Source organism: Anser cygnoides, chromosome 4 (assembly GCF_040182565.1).
Source record: "Anser cygnoides isolate HZ-2024a breed goose chromosome 4, Taihu_goose_T2T_genome, whole genome shotgun sequence".
In the NCBI taxonomy this organism is placed as follows: Eukaryota; Metazoa; Chordata; class Aves; order Anseriformes; family Anatidae; genus Anser; species Anser cygnoides.
The window spans coordinates 71,325,990-71,347,918 of NC_089876.1; the positions used below are offsets into that span (position 1 = coordinate 71,325,990).

The 21,929-nt window shown below is 37.2% G+C and overlaps 1 protein-coding gene across 17 annotated transcripts in view; it reads left to right on the forward strand.

Annotated features, from left to right (window-relative positions):
• PDLIM5 (PDZ and LIM domain 5) overlaps positions 1-21,929 on the forward strand; it is a 131,749-nt gene that overhangs the window by 69,268 nt on the left and 40,552 nt on the right. For 9 of the 17 annotated variants that reach the window (XM_048049428.2, XM_048049431.2, XM_048049429.2 and 6 more), the window contains 5 exons: positions 2,670-2,712; positions 4,646-5,061; positions 9,179-9,196; positions 9,494-9,666; positions 11,266-11,302. In XM_048049428.2, the coding sequence (XP_047905385.1) occupies positions 2,670-2,712; positions 4,646-5,061; positions 9,179-9,196; positions 9,494-9,666; positions 11,266-11,302 (687 nt within the window). Of the gene's footprint in view, positions 1-2,669; positions 2,713-4,645; positions 5,062-7,151; positions 7,169-9,178; positions 9,197-9,493; positions 9,667-11,265; positions 11,303-11,957; positions 12,969-21,929 lie in introns of those variants that run through there. The other 8 variants (XM_048049437.2, XM_048049438.2, XM_066996379.1 and 5 more) reach the window with 8 other exon arrangements.

A 21,929-nucleotide genomic window follows, 5' to 3' on the forward strand; every position in this document is an offset into this window, starting at 1 on the left:
AATATCCTTCCCAATTCCAAGGGCAATAGTCGGGATGTAAACACTATAGCAAGTATTTTCTTAAATGTATGTGTTGGACTTGGACATGTTTTGCTCTTCAACTTGCACTGTGCTTTTCCTCTTGTACTGTCTTGTTTAACCACCGTGCATTTTTCACATTCAGATCCTGGTGGCTCAGTTTGCTGGGTGAGCATTTTCTTTATGCAATGCTGGATAAATCACAGATTTTAGTCTGATTATGGTCTGAAGTCAACAAGGCCAAGCTAAACTGTTTGAAGTATGTCTGGGACACGCAAATTTATGTCCTTGTTTCAAGTATGTTTGGGGGAAATAAAGCAATGTTATGCTGTCTGGCTCCAATGTTAAAAGAACATTGGAAACACTGTAGTTATCAAGTCCCCCCCTTCCCCCCCTCCACCCCCTTTTTTTAATGGCATTTTTAAAGACTAATTTTGAAGAATCTCTTCAGATCATCTGGAAATAGTGTTTGAAATATTTTTTGTTAAGTGCTGTATAGGTGAGCGCAGAGCCATCTCATACATTGCAAACTTAAATTTAATTATTTTTTAAAACTAATTAAGTGCATTTCTCTTGTAGACTGAAACTTCAGCGTCAAGTATTGGCAAACTTATTTTTTTTTTCTTAGCCATGATATTTGGGAGTTGATTTGAATAGTGAATATCTTTCTACTTCTAACTGTTAGATCAGTTTAATAAATATAAAAAACATTGCAAGTTACTTTATTATAAAACGCATGCCTAAAATATAGAAGATACACTTTCCCTTCTACTCTAGTCTTTAAAAAAGAAAGAAGAGCTTCCATATGTGTTGGCATTTTTTTTTCTTCTTGTTGCTTTTGTCGCTGCAAATTGACAACTCCACAATTAGGAATGATTAACGATGCACCCCGGTGCTTTGGAGGGCCAGAGGTCAGTATTCTCATAGGCTGCAAACTCTGTGGGAAACCGGAGAACAGACCTCTTCCTCAGAGCAGGGAAACACTCTATCTGAGAATTATTGTTGATGTGGACATGATGCGTGTCATCGGCGATGCACAAATGATGAAGGCAAAGGGCAGAAAATGATATTCTTGTGAACTGTAGTTATTGGTTTATGTTTATTTCGTTATTCTCTGCTTTTTTCCATTTTTTTTGTTTTTGTTTTTTTTTTTGTTTTGTTTTTGTTTTAATAACGTAGCATGTGGGCTTATATTCATCTCCCTTTTTTATAAGCTAGTTGCTGGACCTGAACAACAGGAAGGCTGTTGTTGGTATCAGATGGGCCTCGTGAGCCAAATGGCTTTCAGGGAAGAAATAAATGAAGTAAACGTTTTAAACAGCTATTAACAAAGAAAAAAGATATTTGTTAAAAGTTGAGAAGACGTCACTTATATGGGACAGCGTGCCTACTTCAAATCTAGCTGTCCATGTTTTCACTGCTAGAGTATTAAGGCTGGTTTATACGGTAGATGTGTTTAATTAAAATGTAGCTTCTGTTGCCTGTTCTCCAAACAAACTTTTTTGCCTCATTGGCAAACTTTCTTTTAGATATGATAACTCAGCTTCAGTTCAGCAAACCCCTTTTTAGAAGATTCTTAGGAAATCAAGTTTGCACGATTTCAGGCAGGATATGATTAATGTTGCTTGGACCATTAAAGGTGCCAGCTTTTCTGAGCAGCTACCAAATATGGCCAGAAATGTTTTGAAATGTGGCAGGAAGGCACTTTTCTACCAGAACAGCAAGAAAAGACTAAGTATCAGCAGCAGTGTTGTCAGACAAAATGTCAGTGGGTTGGATTTCTTGTTGTTCTATTGCTTTTAAAAAAAAAAATTCAGGGTGTGTGTTTTTGCACATACATGTGTGCAAATCTGAAAAGACAATAAATCAAGTAAGATGTTTTTACCTATCACATATTGCGAGTTCAGTTTAGGTATAATGAATCTGTTAATTCTTTATCTTCTTCACCCTTTCCATTATGATACTTCCTTTACTTCCCACCACCCAGTGGTAGTTTCAATGTACTCATTGTTTGGAAGAAATTTTTTTGCTATCTACTGTGGAGTTCAAGTGATATTAAGTTTACCTTTGAAGACCAGAGAATGTACCAAAAGTTCCTGTGTTATTTAATTTGCTAAGTTGTTCAGAAGGATTTTTATTGTTCTAAAAGGTTCTAAAGGTTCTAAAGCTTCTAAAAGCTTCTAAAAGGAAGCTTTCAGTTTTAAGCCTGGATAAGGGTTATGCACTTTAAAATGCAATTTATCTGACCAGAACTTTTGAGTTATGTGATGTATTTTCTTATGAAAGGGAGGAAAGCAATAAGCAAATTTTGACTATGTCTCCTGACTGGTGATACGGTATTATGAATTTCTAAATGAATTAGTACTTGGTTGACAAATGCTAGAGTTCCTAATGTTGTATCTGGATAAATTCATCTAGTTTGTTTTTGCTTTTGCCCTATATTAACTATGATGGAGTAGGTTGAACTTGAATACTTCTTGTTTCCCTTAGAGGAAACAAATGATATAATTTATATATAATTCATATGTTTTATATATAAATTATATATATAATAATAAATTATATACTATAATTTATAGTGAGTTGGAAAAGAGAAATACTTAAATATTAAAGCATTTGTTTTTACAATTATGTGTGTTTTTCTCTTTCAGAGTTGCTTCTGTACCAAAACCTGATCTTATTCATGTACCAAAGGTAAGTTCATCATCACAACTGAGAAGTGTAGCATGTGGCACTGTTACCCATCTGTCAAACCCTGTTGTTGATAAGCACTAGCATTCAAACTTTCCTTTCAATATAACGTGCTTGATTTCCATGTGTTACATTAAGACTACTGCAACTTTTGGATCTGAGTGATATTTTTTTTCACTCACTCCAAAAAGAATCAAGAGACCTGGCAAATGATCATCAAAAAGGAAAAAAAAAAAAAAAAAAGTGAATAAATGTTATCTTCCAACTTTTGGGACTTTTTTTTAGAAAGATAAAGCTGAAGTTTTTCTATATCCTTAAGAGAAAAACTGTAGTAAGTTTTTTTTTCATAGTCACTGTTTCTTTTTCTTCCTTTTTTTTTTTTTTTTTAATAGGCACTGAAATCCCCCTTTGTATTTGAAAGAAGCTTATCTAAATACAGAGTTTCAGAGAACAATTCACCTCACTTTTTTTCACCTCACTGTGGATTTATTTGTTCTTGACTTCTTTTAATGTTATGTCCTCAAGCAACAGTTTCAAAAAAACCCTTTTGATAAGTAGTCTATTTACAAACCTGAAAATGGTTACAAATGGCTGGCCATCCCTCTCATCAAGCATATACTGGAAAATCCTCTTAAGTGGACATAAATAATTGTATTACTGTTCTGCCAGACCTGATTTGAAAGGCACGCAGTTTGGCACTACCTTGTTAAAATACAGCTTCTTGCAAAAAATAATAATAAATAAAAAAAAACAACAAAACAACCCACTGAATTAATGTTTTTTTGAGAGTTTTGATTTCATGAGTGTATATGGAGACTTCATTGGACAGACGGAATAGAAATAAACATTCTCAGATGCTAAAATGAGTTAGGGGGCTTCCTTCCCCCTCTAAGGCATCTCACCAAAGTTGACAAACTACAAAACTGAACATTCACTGGACGGCAGTTGTCTCTGTGAACAACTTAGAGCTGATGCTTCCTCCTGTGTGTAAAAAATATTCTGGGGAGATTATGTTTAAGAAAAGCTGATAAAATATTCTGGAATAGGTTGGAGGGTGTGAAAGGATTGTGTTTTTTTTTTCCCCATCTGTAGTTGCTCTAAAGAGAACAACTTTATAGAATGAGAGAAAAAGGAACAAATGGCTGCTCCCTCACATCTCTGACCCCAGGATAGCCACACTTTTGTTCTCACATGTGGCTTTAGTATGTCAGATGGTATCAGTCTTGCTCTTCTTCCATCTGGAAACTATAACCCATGTCGACCTTGAGTTACAAAGTTGTGACTCAGCCACTCAAGTGGCACCTTGTCCCAGTGTCTGAAGCAGGGATAGGAGCCAGCCTGTAGTTTGGCCAGGGAAGCCTTTGTCCTTGTAGTCGAGTGGAGTTGAAAAGCCAGCTTGGACCCAAAGCACTAGCCTCTAATAAATGAGCTGAAGGGCCCCTCGTTCCTCCCTTGAGGCCCCTATCAACAAATCGATGTATAGTGTGTGTGCGTATGCATGCACATGCTGTTTGCATATTGGGAACGTGCATATCTTGAATTGGGTTTGAGAGGTGGAATGTGGAATTTAAAAAACACTAATTTTTTCCACATGAATTATCCAGTGGGTTTTGCAGTGGTGTGGTTCTTCAGTTTGTCTTGAATTTGATTTGTGAGTTGTCTGTTCTGGATGTGATGTGAGGAGTTAGCATCATGGGATTTAATTTTGACTGACTGTGCATGCTTGGGTCGTTCCCTTTCCTAAATGCATGGCTCATTTTTTTCCATGTGTTTGTTGACAACACTCTTGGTAAAGCTTGCTTCTGTGATGTTCATTCCTCTTACTTCACGCTAGGCAGGTTGCCTCTCTCAACAGCACTGAAAATATGTTCTGAGGAATGTGCATGTGGTTGGTGTGTTTTTGTGTGTGTATTTTTTTTTTTTTTATCTCACATAGGAAGAACCTAAAGAAGTAGTTAAGCCTGTGCCCATTGCCTCTGCTGCTGCACCTAAATTCACTGCCACAGCCAGCGTGGCTTACAATAAGACCCCGAGGCCCTTCGGAGCTGTGACCTCCACAAAAGTCACCTCCATCCCATCACCATCCTCCGCCTTCACCCCAGCCCAGGCGGCGGCCGTGCCCCCCGCCCCGGCCCCGTTTGCTGCACCAGGACTGCATGTTAACGCCAAGCCTAACGCTGACGGGTGGCCACCCGCGCCGAGCACTGCTAAACCTGCCGTTAATGTCCCACGGCAGCCCGCCACGCACAATGCCGCCCCGAGCGGCCATGTCGGCGACGGTGCCCAGGAGGTGGCGGAGGGGCCGCGACGAGGATTCAGAGAGAACCAGGGTGACAGTAAACAGCAAAATGGGTAGGTGGGATTTTTTTTTTGCTGTGAGGGTCTTTTCCTCACAGGAAAAAAGCTGGGCTTGTTCGAGGGCTGAGTAAAACACATCTGGGGTGTGCCGTCCAATTGCCAGAAGCAAATCTCTGAGGAATAGCATGTCTTGGAAAAGGGGTGTTTTGAAGGGCTGAGTCTGTGAGGTTTTAATACTGAAGCTATACCAGTTTATGGTATCACACCTAAATTACAGCAGACCACACCAAGATGGGTTGTATCACGATGTGTTTCGGACCTTGCAACAAGCCCAGCATTCATTTGGACACCTGTGTCTCACTGTGTCTGTTGGGTCCCAACATGGAGGCTGAAAGCAGCAGGCACTCGGAGGTGGAGAGTGGCCTGTCAAGAAGGATCAGTGACCTTTGATGTTGATCAGTATTGACCATCTTCTTGCTTTTGGGGTTTTCTTGGCTTATTTTCAGTCTCAAAAACTTAAAACCTGAAGGCTGTGGCTAGTATTTCCTATCCTTCAATGGAAAGGGGCAGGAGGAGTAGGCCCAGTGCCCATCTCATCTGATCTCCTCTGAGCCTAAGTATATGAAGAAACCTACAGAAAGGTACACATCCACATCAACTAAAAAAATAAATCACAGTTTCAGGTGGTCTTCTCATGGGGAGAAACACTTCTTTACACACCTATTCCCCTTATATTGCCGTACGAATATTTTCTATACACACATTCATATAAAGCTGCCCGTATGCATTTTATATGACACCGTTGCCATGGTGACTTTAAGGCTAGTCTTAAATAGATGATGGCAGGAGTCCACACTGCGCAGAGATGGGATGAAAGCAGGAGATCCCAAGGACTTGCTTCTTGATCATACGTTGCCAAACTCTTTCTCCTTCTAGGAATGCTGCTTTACCAAGTAACACGTAAGGAGCCTTCAAAAGCAGTAATTAGTAAGGAAAAAAATGAGCAATAGCAACAAAATTAAGTCTCCTGGAAGGAAGTGCTGGAGGCATAAAGTAAGCACTTAATGATCAAGATAGGGTCACTGGGTGCACATTGGTACCTGCCCTGCCTTATGTTTAGTGAATGAATGATAGTGACTGAGGAGTATCATCACTGATAGGTTAGGAAATCCCTGTCTTGTTGCCAGCCATGCAGGTCTGGTTTGGGAAATCTTAAAAGCACTTGGAGCTGGGGAAAAACAAACAAACAAACAAACAGCAAGAACAACAAAGCATCAACTACAAATCAACAAAACTTTATTTTGCTATCTTTCTTACAGCAGAGTTTTAGCTAGACCTAAAGTATGACTTAAATACTAGTCTTGCAATCCTAAAGTAGAATACAAAAGCAAGTGAACAAAAAAACCTTAAAGTGATTATGTTGATCTGCAGCTACCCAGCTTGCTTAGTTTTACTTGTTTAAGCATCATTGTAGATGTTGTAGTTTGATAAATAAAACCATCTCCCCATTTTAAGTGGAATTGAAGATATTTTTTAAATATCAAGAAAGTTGAAGTTTAGAATAATTGATCAATCTCAAAAAAAAAAATCCAGTTTGCTTCTGTTTTGTATTCCTTTTTTCAAAAACAAACACGCAAAAAAGGACAACTTGTATATTTGCATCTTGTTTATAGTTAGCTCTGCTGAGCAAATACAATTCTCCAGACACAGTAGCCTGTCATACTCAGAATTTTTGGTTTCTTCCTTCCTTCCTCCTAACTTCCCCCTAATCTCATTCAGGATATAAACTATTTGCCTTTACTTCAGGATGGGGAAGGAAGTTTTGTTTCCCCTGTTTACTCCTGGCATAAAAGGAGAGCAATTTGGCCTCACTAGGCTGTATACAATTATATTTTTATCAAGACCTTCTTGACAACTCTCACTTGAGAAAGTGCTTGCTGCTTAAAACAGGTAAGATGTCCATAGACTTCACTCAAAATTTTAGCTGAGCTGGACTAAGTTTTTCCATTATAGGTTCTCTTGATGGTTTAAAGTTTGACTCTGTATATGTGGCTTTGCCAGAGCTTGGATTTGGAAGATCCTATAATAAATATTTCAAGAAGCAAAAAATGTATTAATGAATGAAAACCTTTTTTCCCTTGCAGATAACAACAGTGACGAAGTTAGTATCAACAGCACTGGAGTTGAATTATGGTCGTTTTTCTTGTTGGAATAACCAGCATGTATTATTGTTTTGCAAACAAAACTATGTTATATAAAGCTCTTACAGAGTTTTATATTTAAATTTTGCAAAACAGCTTCAGCTTTTTTAGTAACTTCTTAGTGTAGCAAATGGTTTTGTCTGCATTGGAGATGATGTGATTTTGCTTTTCACCGTGTTAAACTTTGCAGCATTTTTTTTTTTATTATCATTCCACAAAACATTCGTGTGGTGTTTGTGTGTATTGATAAATTCTTGCTGCACCTATGGCTAATTGGTGTTGGCAATACAACTAGTAAATGGTGAAATACAGTATAAGAGGACAAATGTCTTGAGGAGTATGGAACTAAGGGTCAGATGTTGAATTCATACAACAAAAATAACAGCAACATCTGTATATTGTGATTTATGTGATCTGTATTTTGTGATTTTATGAGATTTTATTGGCTTGTCATTTCTGCTCTTGCCTCAAGAGTGAGTCAAGTGAGTCAGTGAACCTGTCTCATTGAATATTCCTTTGTCTCTGGCACCACCTCGTGCCTTAGTGACTCATTACCATCAAGCCTTTAAAAAGGAAGCGGTGGGATCCGCAAAAGTGAGGGGAGAGAAATCAGCAGGATATTTTGTTTGATACCACCATCATCAGATGTGAAAGACTACTTATTTCACTGTGGTAGTTGCTAGAATGCAGTCATCTGCATGTAAATAATTACATTTCCATGTAACTCTACATCTTTAATGACTGCTTTAATTTTCAGATTTTATTCTTGCTATTAACTGTGTTGTTGCTTTACTTCATTTTCTTTGGATTTCTTTTACTCTGTCCTGGAAATACCACTGTTGTTTCTATCCCCCTCCCTCTTTTAGTAACCTGGATAAGTACATTTACTTCACTAATATTGTGTGTCAGTAAATTCAATCTTTGCTTTAATTTTGAATGATAGCTTTCATATCATTCAAGTGTTGAGTATTCTTTTAAGCTTAAGTATTTATTAATGCGTTCCACTGAATGGGCCTAATTCTTTCTTGTTGACAATAATGTACAACATTCTCATTCATATTTTCCACCTTTCTTTACTGGAAACACTTTGGACATTAAAAAAGCAGTGAGGAAGTAGTGGCAAAAACACAAGTTGATTTTTAAAGGTTTTCTTTTTTGTAGAATTATCTTTTCCTAGGAGCTAGTTTTGTACAAGTTATCTCCTGTAGACTTTGTAAAAATAAATGCACGTACAGAGGGCCTGAAGAATGAATGCTTTGAGATAACTAATACAGAATTTAGGAATAAATTAGTAGGAATCTTGGGTTCTTTCCCTTAACTGGTCAGTGCCTTTACTTGTTCTTTAGATCTTTTACTTAAAGTAAAGCTTCAAAATCCTGTGTTTTCATAGGTCTGCTAGTCTAGGGACTGATAATAGCATGTAGGTTATTGAGGAGAAAAATTCCAGATGAAATCAACACCCTACTTGTTTGACTTTCAGAGAGGGTATCGAGCATCAATAGCTTCATGTTACGCTCTAGAGCATCGCTAGCTACATTTTCAAAATACACAGCTCCATCCCAGGTCGTACCAATTGCAAAAAACTTTGCATGCACTGGGTGACCTTGCACATACCTAGTGCTTTGCCTCCTGTGAACAAAGGGGAGAATTTGTCCAAGGCACTTAACAGTGTAGTCGATTAGGATCTGGTTTTATCAAAACAAAGAAATTCCCCTCTTATTCCTGTAAGGTATTCACCGTAAGTTAAATTCAAATTAAAGGCTGGGAGCTCTGTGCTGAGGTTTTCGTAGCGGAATGAGAATATCACTGCTTATTGGGTTTCAGTGTCCTTTCCCACGAAATTAATTCACTAGAATAATTAGCTGTACTTTTGTTTCAAACTTCTTACTTTATTTCTTGTTTTCTTTTTCTCTTTTTCCTGTTTACACTGGGAAAACTTTCTCTTGCTGTCTTATTCTGTCATCTCCAAGGAAAATCCCACCCAAACGGTAAATGTTTAAATATGTAAATGTCTTGATAATACTGATTTTTACTGTTTCAAATGTTCCAGTAGTGAAACAAAGAAAAATATTTTAGTTGGATTAGAGTAATTATAAAACTGTATTTGGTTCAGAGAACTGAGCCTGCATTCAGATGTGCTTGTAGAGCTCACTGCTGTATCCAAACTCAGAAGCTGCCTTTAATCACTGTGAAAAGCCACATTTCTGACAATGTCTTTGTAGTTACCCTAAACTAGATGATTTGTGAAGTTTTTAGCTCACTATTCTCTTCTCTTTTTGATGCAGCCCCCCGCGGAAGCACATTGTGGATACCTATACGGAGTTTTACCACACCCCTACTCACAGCGATGCCAGCAAGAAGCGACTGATTGAAGACACTGAAGACTGGCATCCCCGGACAGGCACCACCCAGTCACGCTCCTTCCGCATCCTTGCCCAAATCACCGGCACTGATCACAGTGAGTAGTTTGATGTTAAAGAAATAAAAGTAATGGCCTTGGGGAGATAGGTGTTTTAAAACCTATTGGGGAGGGGAAATAATAAACCAATTCAGTCACGTTTATTACATTTCATCTCATGGATAATAAATCCAGTAGGGAGAATTTTGGTGAGCTTTTAGAGGAAAACAGTTTCAGAAGACTATAGTAGGAAAATATTTTTATAAAACTTGTGCAATTGCTAAATACCTCAGGACATATACATTACCGGACATTATTCCTGTTTGATTTGGATTTTAATACATTCTAAATAAACCTTAAAAATACCCTTTCTACTCCAAAGGAAATTGGCAGATATGTATTTATTTCTTTCCCCTCCAGCACCATCACAATGACAACACTTCTGTTCAAATTTAATGCCTCAGAAAGTGCAAAGAAAAAATAAGGCTTTTTCAGGCATGTAGAAAATCTTTGATGGTCATACAAAGGTGTAAAGTCTGCAGTGATTTTAACCAGTCAGAAGCACGAATCCATAGCTCCTCAGTTTATTTCCATTCTCTGTTTATGATACGTTACAACGACATGTCCTATGGACTGGAACTGAAAATGCAGAGGTGGTCTTTCCCAGTCATATAGTTTTACGATGAAACTTTAATTTCATATTATGCTCCCAGTTGTGATTTATTGTCTGTGATCTATAACACTGTAAAAGTTGTCAGAAGTGCCATCAGGACGTTGGAGGTCTGTCATGTTCAGACTGGGACAGCTGAGGTGATTATTTCATTCTTCTGATTTTTACAGCTAATACTAAAATAAGTTATTATTTTCCTAATACTAAAATTAAGGCAGTGAAGAAAATGGACTCCCTCCCTGGGGGCAGATTTGATTAAATCAACTATCAGTTCTCTGGCAGAATTGCACTAGAGACCGATGATAACATCTCCCCAGTGAGGATTAATGTACATGTGTGAAAAATATTCTGAATTTGGACAGTTAACAGATTGCTTTGTGGTCCTGTGTTGCACTAGTCTAGTAATGCATCATTATCTATCTTTGGATTCTCTTCATTAATCTGTTTTAAGGGCAGAATATGAGACCTGAATGTCAAATAATGTATCTGTGTTCCAATCGAGTATTGATAAATTAATCATGTTGGCAATTACTACAAGACCGTGATGGCAAGTATGTTTGCCAAACTTACAGCAGGGCTGAAATTTTACATTATCCTGTCTGCAGTCCCCCAGCACTGTGGCAGGTCATAGCCCGTCATCAAACAGACGCTTGGATTGTCACCTGATATAAACTCTCTGGATGTTTGTCCAAAAGAAATGCCTCCAAACTTCCACTCCTTTTCCCCCTTCTCATGCCTTTCTCAATGCCAACATGGACAGTGGGCCAAGGGACAGGACGGAGACCAGCGATTGCAATTGTGCTGGCAAAGGGGCTCTTGAAGTTTATAGACATATCTCATTTCCCTTAGGGCATATTTAGAATTGAGGAGTCCTAACGATCCTTGTTGTAATTTCCTACTTGGGTGAATGCTTTGGCACAGGGGAGAATCTTGGTGTTTGGTGGCGCTGTTAGTGCTGTAGAAAGTCAAGTTTTTCTGTTTTCTTGCAGTGAAAGAACCAGAACATGAAGCTGCAAAGAAGACTAAGTGAGTTGATGTTTTACATTATTACTTTAATACTTTGCATGTCTTAATTCATAACTGATAGTGTGTTACTTTTGCATTTGTGTGAGGTCTGGGTGTTTTTTAAATGTTGCTTCTTTTATTGCCGTTTACTTCAGCATGTAAAAATCAAGATCTCTTTCTGCATAGACCGGCCTTTTTAAATCTGTTTGTGCAGTCTGGTATTAATGTTTGTGCAGGAGTTTGAGCTTTTCCATAAACTTGGACTGGTTTGCTTTTCTGTTCAAGGTCAGCTTGTCAACATGTTTTCTTTTCCTAAATCTAACCAGGCATTTTTGACTTGCGAGGGTGGATCAGATTTCAAGATGTAGCTGGAAAATATTATCATTCTAGACTGTGAACGAGGGTCAGCTGTCTCCTTGCTTTGGGATAAGCATTGTTCAAAATGGGGACCAACTAGTGGCTAAATCTAACAGCTTGTGCAGTTGGTGGGAGTCTTCCTTTAGACTTTTAGACAGTGTTAGACTTTGCCTAACACTGGATCCAACAGTTTGAAAGAGAGGAAAGAGATGTGTGGATATCAGTAGTGCATGGAGATTGCATGCTCACTTGTGAAACTGCTTAAGACAAACCTTTCTTTCTTTCTTTCTTATTTTTCTTCTGTCACTTCTTTCCACAGGGAAAAGGTTCCCATCCACGTCTTTAGCCCCAAATACACAAAATTACGTGACTGGCACCATGAAGTCTCAGCACGTGTTCTTAATGTCCAGTGATTTTACCCAAGTTGCAATAGCAAAATGCAAACACTTCCTTTCTTCTTTTCCATCTGCTTTGCAAAAAAAGAAAAAAAAAAAAAAGAAAAGGAAAAAAAAAAGAAAAACATATTTCACTAGCCTTACTGCGAGAGAAATTCTAGCCTTTTCTATACTTTTCTAACACTTTCCTACTGATGTATAAAAAATGAGATGAAAATGTTTTTGTGCTAATCACTAGTTGACAAAAAAAATACGTATTTAATGCAGAACAACTTGGGTGGTTGAATCTCTCAGAGAGGGAGAGGAGATGGCTGTTGCTGTTCTTTTTGCCTTAAAGGAGTCTTTTGCATTGCTAAGTTTGAGTTACTGTAGGTTGTTAGAAAGCAGATAACAGTGAACAAGAGAATAAGAAATGGTATTTCTTTGATTCGGGGGTGGGGAAGAGGATGAAGAGGGCTGTCTGCATCTACTTCGGACTATGGTACTTACCAGGATAACTGTCTTGGATTTCACTACATTTTCAATAGATCGATTTTAGAGTGGTTGTAAATGTTTTACAAAGTAGAGCAAGATGAAAAGCTGTTTTTAATCAAATGAAAAAAAAAAATGCCAGTTGCCAATCCCAGTACAAGCTTAGTATAAAGATTCTGCTGCTTTAAGTAGTAACTTGTTTATATCATGGAAAAATTAGAAAGAAATAAACAGAATGTTGCCGTGTACCTGTAAGAGCTTCAACACATAGCCTCTAACAGGAGCAAGATAAGACAGTAGTATTTATTTATTTCAGAGTGAATCTCTTAGGATTTCTTGTGTTTATAAAAGCTTCCTGGCTCTATCGTTCTCCTGTAAAATAATGTATTATAGTAGCTACACATTCATTAATTTATGCTTTCTGAAGCTTGAAGAGTATTTTAATAAAAGTTGCTTTTAACTTAGTGATGTCTCTTTTCTTTTGAGTCTCTCGGACTCCTCGAGTAGTCTTCTCATGCAAGGAGCTATAATTTCATTACACCTTCACAGGTTGTAGTAAGAGGAACAATTACATCCCTTCTGCATACTAGAAACAGTCTGAACTGTACAACAGTATCAAAGTAACAGTTTCTGATCATGTTAAAAAAAAGTGTCTTTTTTGTATTTTGAGAATTGTCACAAGATTCACAGAAATTAATAAAATGTTTGACCTTTTGGGGGACTGCAGAAACAAGAACTTAGTTAAGTAAAGTTCACTGACAACTTTTGCAACGTTTTTTGAATCACAGAAGTTTCAAACCTCAAAGGTGAACTGTGAAACACACATAAAAGCCCAATCATTTGTAATTACCTAATGCGAACCATTGCAATTGGCTTGTAGCTTGTGCAGCAAATCTACATGTTGTTCTGATGTAAGTGGTCCTGTGAATAGACTTGATGTTCACTGTAAACACTTCTGCAGAAATAGTAGGGTAGTGGTTTTTGCCTTTTTTTTTTTTATTTCACAACTTGTGAGAACTGAAATGGATTGAGACCTTTGATGAAAGTATTTTAAGCTTGCGTTTCCTTTTCAGATTGTTTATACTGACATACAGTACAGTAGCTTACTGTATTTGTCATTTTATCTTTAGGGAAAACCAAACAGAAAATGGAGAGCTCAGGTAATAGCCAAGTTATGTCACACTAACAAGTCACTGATGTGGATGCTTAACGATGCACATCATAAAGTAAAATTAAATTTTTACTAATGACAGAAAAAGTCTTCTCACATCTTGCACAACTTTTGGTTTAACTCCTTAGGGACAGATGTTGAAAATACTCACTGATAATTTCACTGAAGGCTGTTTTGATGAGAAGTGCCAATCAACTTGATTTTTCTCTGCCAAGAAACTCAGTTGTCTGAGTACTGTGTATTAAAACCAAGCATTTCTGAAGTGCACATATACTGCAATATAATCGTTTGACAGAATACTGTATATTAAAGTAAGAATGTAAAACTGTGAAAATTGTTCTACTGAGTTTAAAGAATTTCTTATGAATGGAAAGGAAGTCAGGAGTTTCAGAGAATATCAATACAATGAAAACTGTGAAAGATTATCACTTAGATTTTCTGTGACGTTTTCTCTGTAGGGTTAGAATGGTTTAACCTTCAAGTATTTTTATATTTTGGAGATGTTCCTGAATGAGAGGTAATGAGAATACCTTCATGTTGCTATTTAACTTACCACTATGTTTATCTTTCTTAGTAGTTTTATCCCTTTGAAGGATGAGTTGCTTTGGTGAGAAATGGAAGAAAAATAATAATAATAATAAATATAAATAAATATATAAAATAAATATATAAATATAAATAAATATAAATAAATATATAAAATAAATATAAATATAAATAAATAAATAATAAATAATCCAAAGCATAGAAGTCTCTGTTTTAATTAAAAGTAAATATAGACAGTCATGGAGTCTGTCTATGGTGGGCATGAGAATAGTTTGAGAAAGGCAACCTAATATAAATTCATAGTAACAAAACACTAGTTCCCAAAAATGTTATATGAATGTGTAAAACGGATTTCGCTCTCTGCTGTAAAGTTGTCATCTCTTCACCCAGTATCTCCATTGCACAACACTTGTTGACATTAAATTTTGGACTTTGTTACTGTTTCCAAAACAATGGACTGCTTTTCCATTTGGATGTGGATAACATGCCTTAGCTCATGTCTGATTCCCAGTATGCATCTGAACTTTGAAAAAATTTCTGAAAAATCCTGTTTTTGATATAAATGAATTTACTTAAATGTACGTGATCACCTAGAACAGAGAATATGACAAACACTGGAATAGAAATTTGTCTTCCATCAGTAATCTACAGACAATATCCCAATTTAATAACACTACAACTTTTCAGGCATTGTCTAAGATAAATGCCACACAGATATTTTTTAAAATTATTATTTATTCCTAAATTGCAGCCTGCTAGGGATATTTATGTGGATAATTTTCTTTTCCACTACTTCTTTTCAGCACAGGAAATTGGAATAGAGAGCCCTCAGTGAAATGTGTAAATTACAACTCTTAAGCAAGATACTTAAAATTTAGAAAGGCAAAGTCTAGCCTTTATGTAAAGCTGATTTGCATGTTTTAGGAACTGATTAGTTCTAACTGCACAGTACTCTATTTCAAAGTATGTTGATGTTCACTTTTAACAATCTAATTTTGAGCCACAGGTTTGTTTTTTGGCCTTAAAACATAAGTCAACTCACTATTCTGAGTGAAGATGTGTCTGGGTTTTTCCAGATCTATAGTTCAGCTAATCCACAGCCACTGGAAAATATTTGTCCTACTCTTGGTCAGTACTGAAATAACCTGTCATAAATCATGTGATTCTTTTACTTTTCCCTTTGTGTTATAAATACCTGTAAAGCGTACCTGCAGATCTGCATAATGGAGCAGGAGCCCAGGATATTTCTACTAATCTGAGTAAAAACTCCGTAGCTACTCAGGCTTTGGAGATACCATCTGTATCAGAATTTCCATCCACACCTTTACCACCTATGAGGTCTGCTACCTGGTCTTTCCTAAATCATCTGTTCATTAATTCTTGGCACTTAATATGGGTCTCTGCTTTATTAAGATTCATAATTCTGCATGCTAATTTAAATAAAAAATAAAACTTACTTATGTGGCTACCTTAGTCTGCTCAAAACTTGTGCTTGTGACACCTCTACCTTGTAGTTTGCTTTTACTTTTGTGTATTGCAGTGAGATTTCTGGTGGGTGCTTTTCTTCAAGTAGACAGCCTTCAGTGCAATATGTTTTAGATTATTTTCTGGTCCAAACTGGAAAAAAAAAAAAAATATATATATATATATATAAAAAAAATATTAAGTAATATATTCTCTAACCTTCACAAAACTAACATCCTAAAAAAGTTGAAGCAAAAAGTATATAAAAATTCAAGGAGTGAAATCCCATCATCACTTGTGGCTCTTTCTTTTCCAGTATTTCCTATAAGGTTTCCATCACATAGTACAATACCAAATATGTGTGTTCTATATTTATCAGTGTAAAATACTGCTTGGTTTTCTGAGTTTATAAGAAGCAGGACATTTCCCAACCTTCACTAAAAGTGTGACACATCTTAGCAATATTGTTCCTCATTTTGTCCCCTATTTGTATTTTGCTATGAACTGCATTTTTTTACAATTCACTTATGTTTTTGAGTACAATATCTTCTGTCCAGCTTACTGTTTCAGTATGGATTAAAAATCTCTTTGTGTGTTTTGTTACTGTGAATGGAGTGAAAACAGTGCTAGACCAGAATCTGCGTCTGCTTTTCTGCCGATAGCAGAGTCCTCCCATTGCAGTGCTTCCTCTCCCAGACTTGCTGAACATGTTGCCACAACATCTTCGGGGAGGTAAATCATTCAGAGGTGGTTTCCGTTCAGTTATGATCTGTCTATATACTGTTCTAGCCCAGGTTTTGTTATCTTAGGGGAGAGAGGGTTGTCTATCATTCACTTAAAAAAGGCTTATTAATGTTCTGTTCATTAGGGATATTCCTGGTAATGGTAGAAAGAGGATGGCGAAGAGCAGTAAAATAAAGCTGAGCAGATTCATGAACAGTTTCATGGAGATCTGTTAAAAAGACAAAACCCATAGTGCATATCGATATGTTGTCAGTGGAGTCCCTCCCATCTCCTGAGGGGCATAATGGTTCGCTCAACTCAAAAGTAATTCAGTGTTGTTTATATTTTTCTAACATACAGAAAAGTGCCTTTAAAAATAGTATTATTTTTTTTAAGGAGGATGATGTTTTTCGTAACACTGTACTGTACTATGATGCCATCAAAGAACACAAAGTTATCTGGAAAATATCCTAACACTGGCTTTGGATAGATTCACTGGCAGTGAAACTTGATGTTTTGGAGGTCATCTTTGGGTGTAAGGCTGTGACAGTAAATTTTTTTAACACTATTATTGAAAGTAAATAACGTTTTCTGACAGATTCTGTATCATAGTTCATGAGGGATTTTTTTTATTTTATTTTTTCCTTTCAGATAGCTAATGTACATTATACACACACATCCACGAAGTTCTAATACTAAACAAAGCTGCTGCTTAAAAAAAAAAAAAAAAAAAAAAGAAAGAAAAAAAGAGATTCTATTCTTTTTCTTCCTGTGTGGGAATGAGAGAAATGTTTAACAACTTGAAAAGATGTTTTGTCTTAGGGTGGGTTGCGCTAAGTGCTGTTTCCTGTCCTTTACTTCCAGTGCAATGTTTAAGATACTCTTAATGAAGAACTTGTGCTTAACCACATTGGCACTTCTTCTTGTGCTAGGTGATTATCAGAGTACAGGTGGACTTAGCAATGGTGGAAAGAGGACTTTTGGGAGGAGGACTAGCACTTTTTTTCACAGTTGACCCCCCAAAGTGACACTTTTGCACACTTTATTTCCATCCTTGGGAATGATGAAGGGCTGGTAGCTTCATCAGGGACCCCAGCACTGACTTCTTGTTAACATTCACCTGCAAGTCTTGATAGACAGACACACAGACACACTCATACTCATGCATGTACCCCTTGTGAGTACTCTTGATTCCTTTTCCCATTTTAAAAATTGCCTGTTAATGTAAGGATTCATCTGGTCCAGTGTCTTCTGCCTTCTTGACTGGCCATAGAGATGCGGCTTCATATCAAATGTATTAAACCATATCCAGAGTAACTGTTTCACAGACAAACAGAAGATAATCATCAGGATGATGACACGGTCATTTAAATTCTGGACAGCAACCTGAATTTTAGTGATCCTGCTCAGGAAAGTGATGTATCAAGCTAGGTCAGATATTCTTGTCCTGGCAGTTTATAAGGCATGACAGGACTGCTTGCAGTGGTAACGTAAGAGTACTGTGTTAGCACAAGAAGTCTCTCCAGTTGGGTAAGTTCTTCATCTGTGGTGTGACTGACAAGGTAATATAGGATGGTTTTGGAGTTTTGAGGTTTTTCTTTGCCCAGGATAGATTGTGTAGTAGGTTGCTGCCATGCTCTTCACTTCCCTAAAGAGCAGAGTTCACTTTCAGAGACACTCAGTTTGAACCATTTGGTGTTATCAAAATTTCGTTATTTGTGTAACTGGTTTGGGAAGACTTCAGCTTCATCACAAGATGTCAGTAGGTCAGGGGTAGGCACAGGAACAGCTTCTGAGTAGCAGATAGCATGGTCATTTGCAGGACACCATGGGGCAGCTTAGATCCTTAAATAGTTCACAGTAACCGCAACAAACAAAAGCATATCTCCACTAAATTTAACTTTCTTGGAGGACTTCCTACTTTTCAGCAGTTGTGCTTGATAACAAACAGAAAACCCCTTGTTTTATTTCACAAATATTTTGCACCTTCAGCTCTACCTGGCTCTACAGTGCAGGTTGTGCTCCCTTGGTGTCTGACCGAAGTGCATACTCAAGAGAAATGCAAACTGAAAAAATAAGGCTTCTGTGTGTTTGAGCAAGTAATATCATTGTGCCTTCTCTTGAATATTTCTGTTCTTTGCTAACTAAATGCAGTCCCTAGAGGGAAGAAATAAAAAGCAATTCAGCAATCGGTTTTCATCTCTACCAGTGAAAATATAGTATGATGACACATACCGAACTGCAGATGCCTTGCAGGTACTGGCACAAATACCATCTTCTGAGTACTGAGAAGTTCTTAGTTCCAAATCTTTCCAAAGTTCCAGTTCTTTCCGAATCCTAGCTCTGGATCTGTGTCCAGTGAGAGGAAATTCAAGCCCACTGTCTTTCTGGACCTATGGCTACAAGTTTATTATAGGTTAACTTAGCAAGCAAGCAGCTTGAGCCATGGAAAACTGGGAAAGGACAATTCCACCCCTCTCCATCCATCTGCCTAGTTCGAGGTTCTTGTTTTATCTGGAAATTAAAATACTGTTCTTTGCCCCAGTTTTATTTCTTATTTTATTTTATTTCTTTGTTATAGTCATTCAAAGATGATGGAGAAGGTGGAATTTAATTGAAAGTGTGGAGGATTTGTGGGAGGTTATTTCCAGAAAGACTTCTGTGTATAGCTTATATCACAGGTGTGTAAAGGAATCTGGAAGGGACTTCCTTTGTAGCCTGGCTTCCTCTTATCTTACTGAACTCTTGCATGGATATTCTCCTTCGCAGACCAGTCAGACTCAAGGTATAGTGCTTGTGTGCCTAACTGAAGCTCTTATAAAACAAATGAATTCTGGCATTTTGTTTTGGTTTTGGAATACAGAAATAGTTTAGCATGATTTTCTTTCTCATTGATTTCCCCCCCACATTTTTCAAATGCATTATATGGCTAAGTTTTCAAACTGCTTTAAGCAAGATATGAATCTTCTCTTTTCTTTCTTTCTATTTTTTTCCCCTCCTTAAGCTAGGTACACTTTGAACATATCTTAAGGCAGATTTGTATCAACATTTGCATTCAATTACTGTGCATTGGGATAAAAAAAAAAACACTGGAGGGGATGGCAGGATACACATACAGATAGTCTTTCTGTCTCTTTACAGAGATACGGATGACCAGCTTTTTACAGAATGAATCTTTCTTCGGAAAGCTTTCTGAAATGAGCTATGAAAGACTGCGTGGGACTACTGTTTTGTGCTGTATCACCTGGCAGCCAGTGCTCTCCTTGGAGCAGATGTTTAGATTATTTCTGCTCGAGGCAGCACAATTATCATTTCAGAATTTGTATTCAGTAGGTTCTGCTATGTTACAAAGATTGTTACTGAATACAGTTTTTGAAATAACAGAATTTATTTTATCAATGTACCTTTTAAAAAACATTTAATTACAGTTATATTTCGCAGCCCCTGTTAGAAGCAAGCTACTGATGTGTTAGGTACTATGCAACTTGTTCCTCACCATCGTGTGGTACAGCCACAGTTACAAGATATTGAGACAGTTTGCTTTTTTCTCCTGCTTTCTCTCCTAGTGCAAATTCATTTCAAATATCACGTGATATTAAAGAGGAGATTGATAAACTGGTACAGTGGTTAATATACTAATCTGAGGCAAAATTATTGTAGCTGAAACTAATCTGAAAAGGTGGTTCAGAATGAGAGCCAACATATGTATTCAAGCAGTAAAAATGTATAGGAGTATTTCCTACTCAAGATGGGCAGAAATCTGAGCAGCTTTTGCAGAGCTGGAGAAGGAAGGCTTAGCATAGAGTGTGGGAAGGAGAACATAATTACATAAATTGCATGATCCAGTCAAAGCTATATATAATTTTGTTTCTCTCCTCAGATGAGAGGCCATTTGTATAGCAAATATATTTGGTGTTTATGTTTTGTTATTGAGCTGGTATTGCTACTTAGAGCACTCCTTAGGATCCAAAGCTGATCTCCAAAAATCCTGTATTGTATAAAATGGCAACTATCAGAAATCCATAGGGACTAATTGCTGGGTGCCATGTCAGATTTTTAATAATGCAGGTATGGGCCATCCAAAGGCCAGCCTAATTGCTCTTGCCACTAAAGCCCCACGTTTACTGTCAATGACTGGCATAGATGTTTATTTTCCTAATGGGCTCCATCTTTTCTTGGCTGAAGCTCTGTGATTTGTACCACCCACTACTGAACCACCAAGAAGGGAGAAAGCTTGCTGCGAAATGTGTGATCTGGATTTCATTACTGGCTTAAAGCTCGGCTTACTGCTTATAAGGCAGACTCCATCATATAGAGCATAATACCTTTTTTTTATTGTCATTTTATTTCTTTAGCGAAAGCTTAAACTGGTCATACGGCAATATAGTCAATTACTATAATTTATAGTGTATTATTACTCAATTTTATATATGCAGTATCTCCCTATAAGCTTAACAACAGTGAAATATTTAGGATCAATTACAGTCTTTCCAGGAAGTTTCAAAAAGTCACCTTAAATAGTCATCCTGGCAACTTTAGACTCTGTAAACCACAGAATCTGGCACTTCCTGAGGAATAAAACTAATATAAAGCAGATCTAGTGCCAGCAAGTCTTTAGACTGCTCTGTTATATAAATGCTTTTTACAGGCATACAGACCTACTTTTATCGTTTCATTAATGAAATTATTCCTGATAGTCATAAACACAAAGAGTTAGTTTTAAATAGTAAGTATCAATCCAGATTTTTGTTGTGTACATTCTGATTAACAGACAGCCAAGAATATTCTTTGCCGAAACTGTAGTCTCCAAGAGTCTTTTCTTACTCCTTTTCTCACTGCTGCCAAAGCAAGTCAAAAATGGGAGTACAAGTTTGTATGTCTGAATAAGATTTGGAGTTGGCTTGCTGTCTGCTTGCTCTCCCTTTAGAGCACATACCCGGTGTGATTCATTCCTCTTCTCCTTGCCTACTTCAAGCCCCTTTTTATGACTTACAAAGCTTCACAAATATGTTTTATGGAGTTATGGATGACTTGAGGGCAACTGCAGAAAAGGCCAGAATTTCTGAAAACCCCTGTTTTGTTGTGAATTGTTTTAACTGCTGCCGTACTTTCCTAAAGTCAGCCAGATCTCCTTTTTGGCAGACTTGACATCTGCATCAATTTTCCTAAACAGATTGCCTCATCACATTTGTAATGCAAAAGGGAACCTTGCAAAGACAGGAGCTGCTCATTTAGTTGGAAAACAATGTCAAGCTGGGGAGAGCAGGATGTCCCAGGCTACCCGAACTGAAACCACCAGACCCCTTATGGTTGTCTTTGGTTACAAGCAAGAGGAAGTAAAATATAGGGGGAAATATTGCTTGGCGAATGCTAATTTTCTTTCTGCTTTCTCAGACTTAAGAAAACTTTTGTTTGAGAATCCTTTGGAAGCCTGTCCCAAGTGTGCATCTCATCCCCCTAAAATTGGTCAGGTTTTAAATACCTGAATCCAAGTAGCCACAGTGTCTAAAGTGTGATCTGC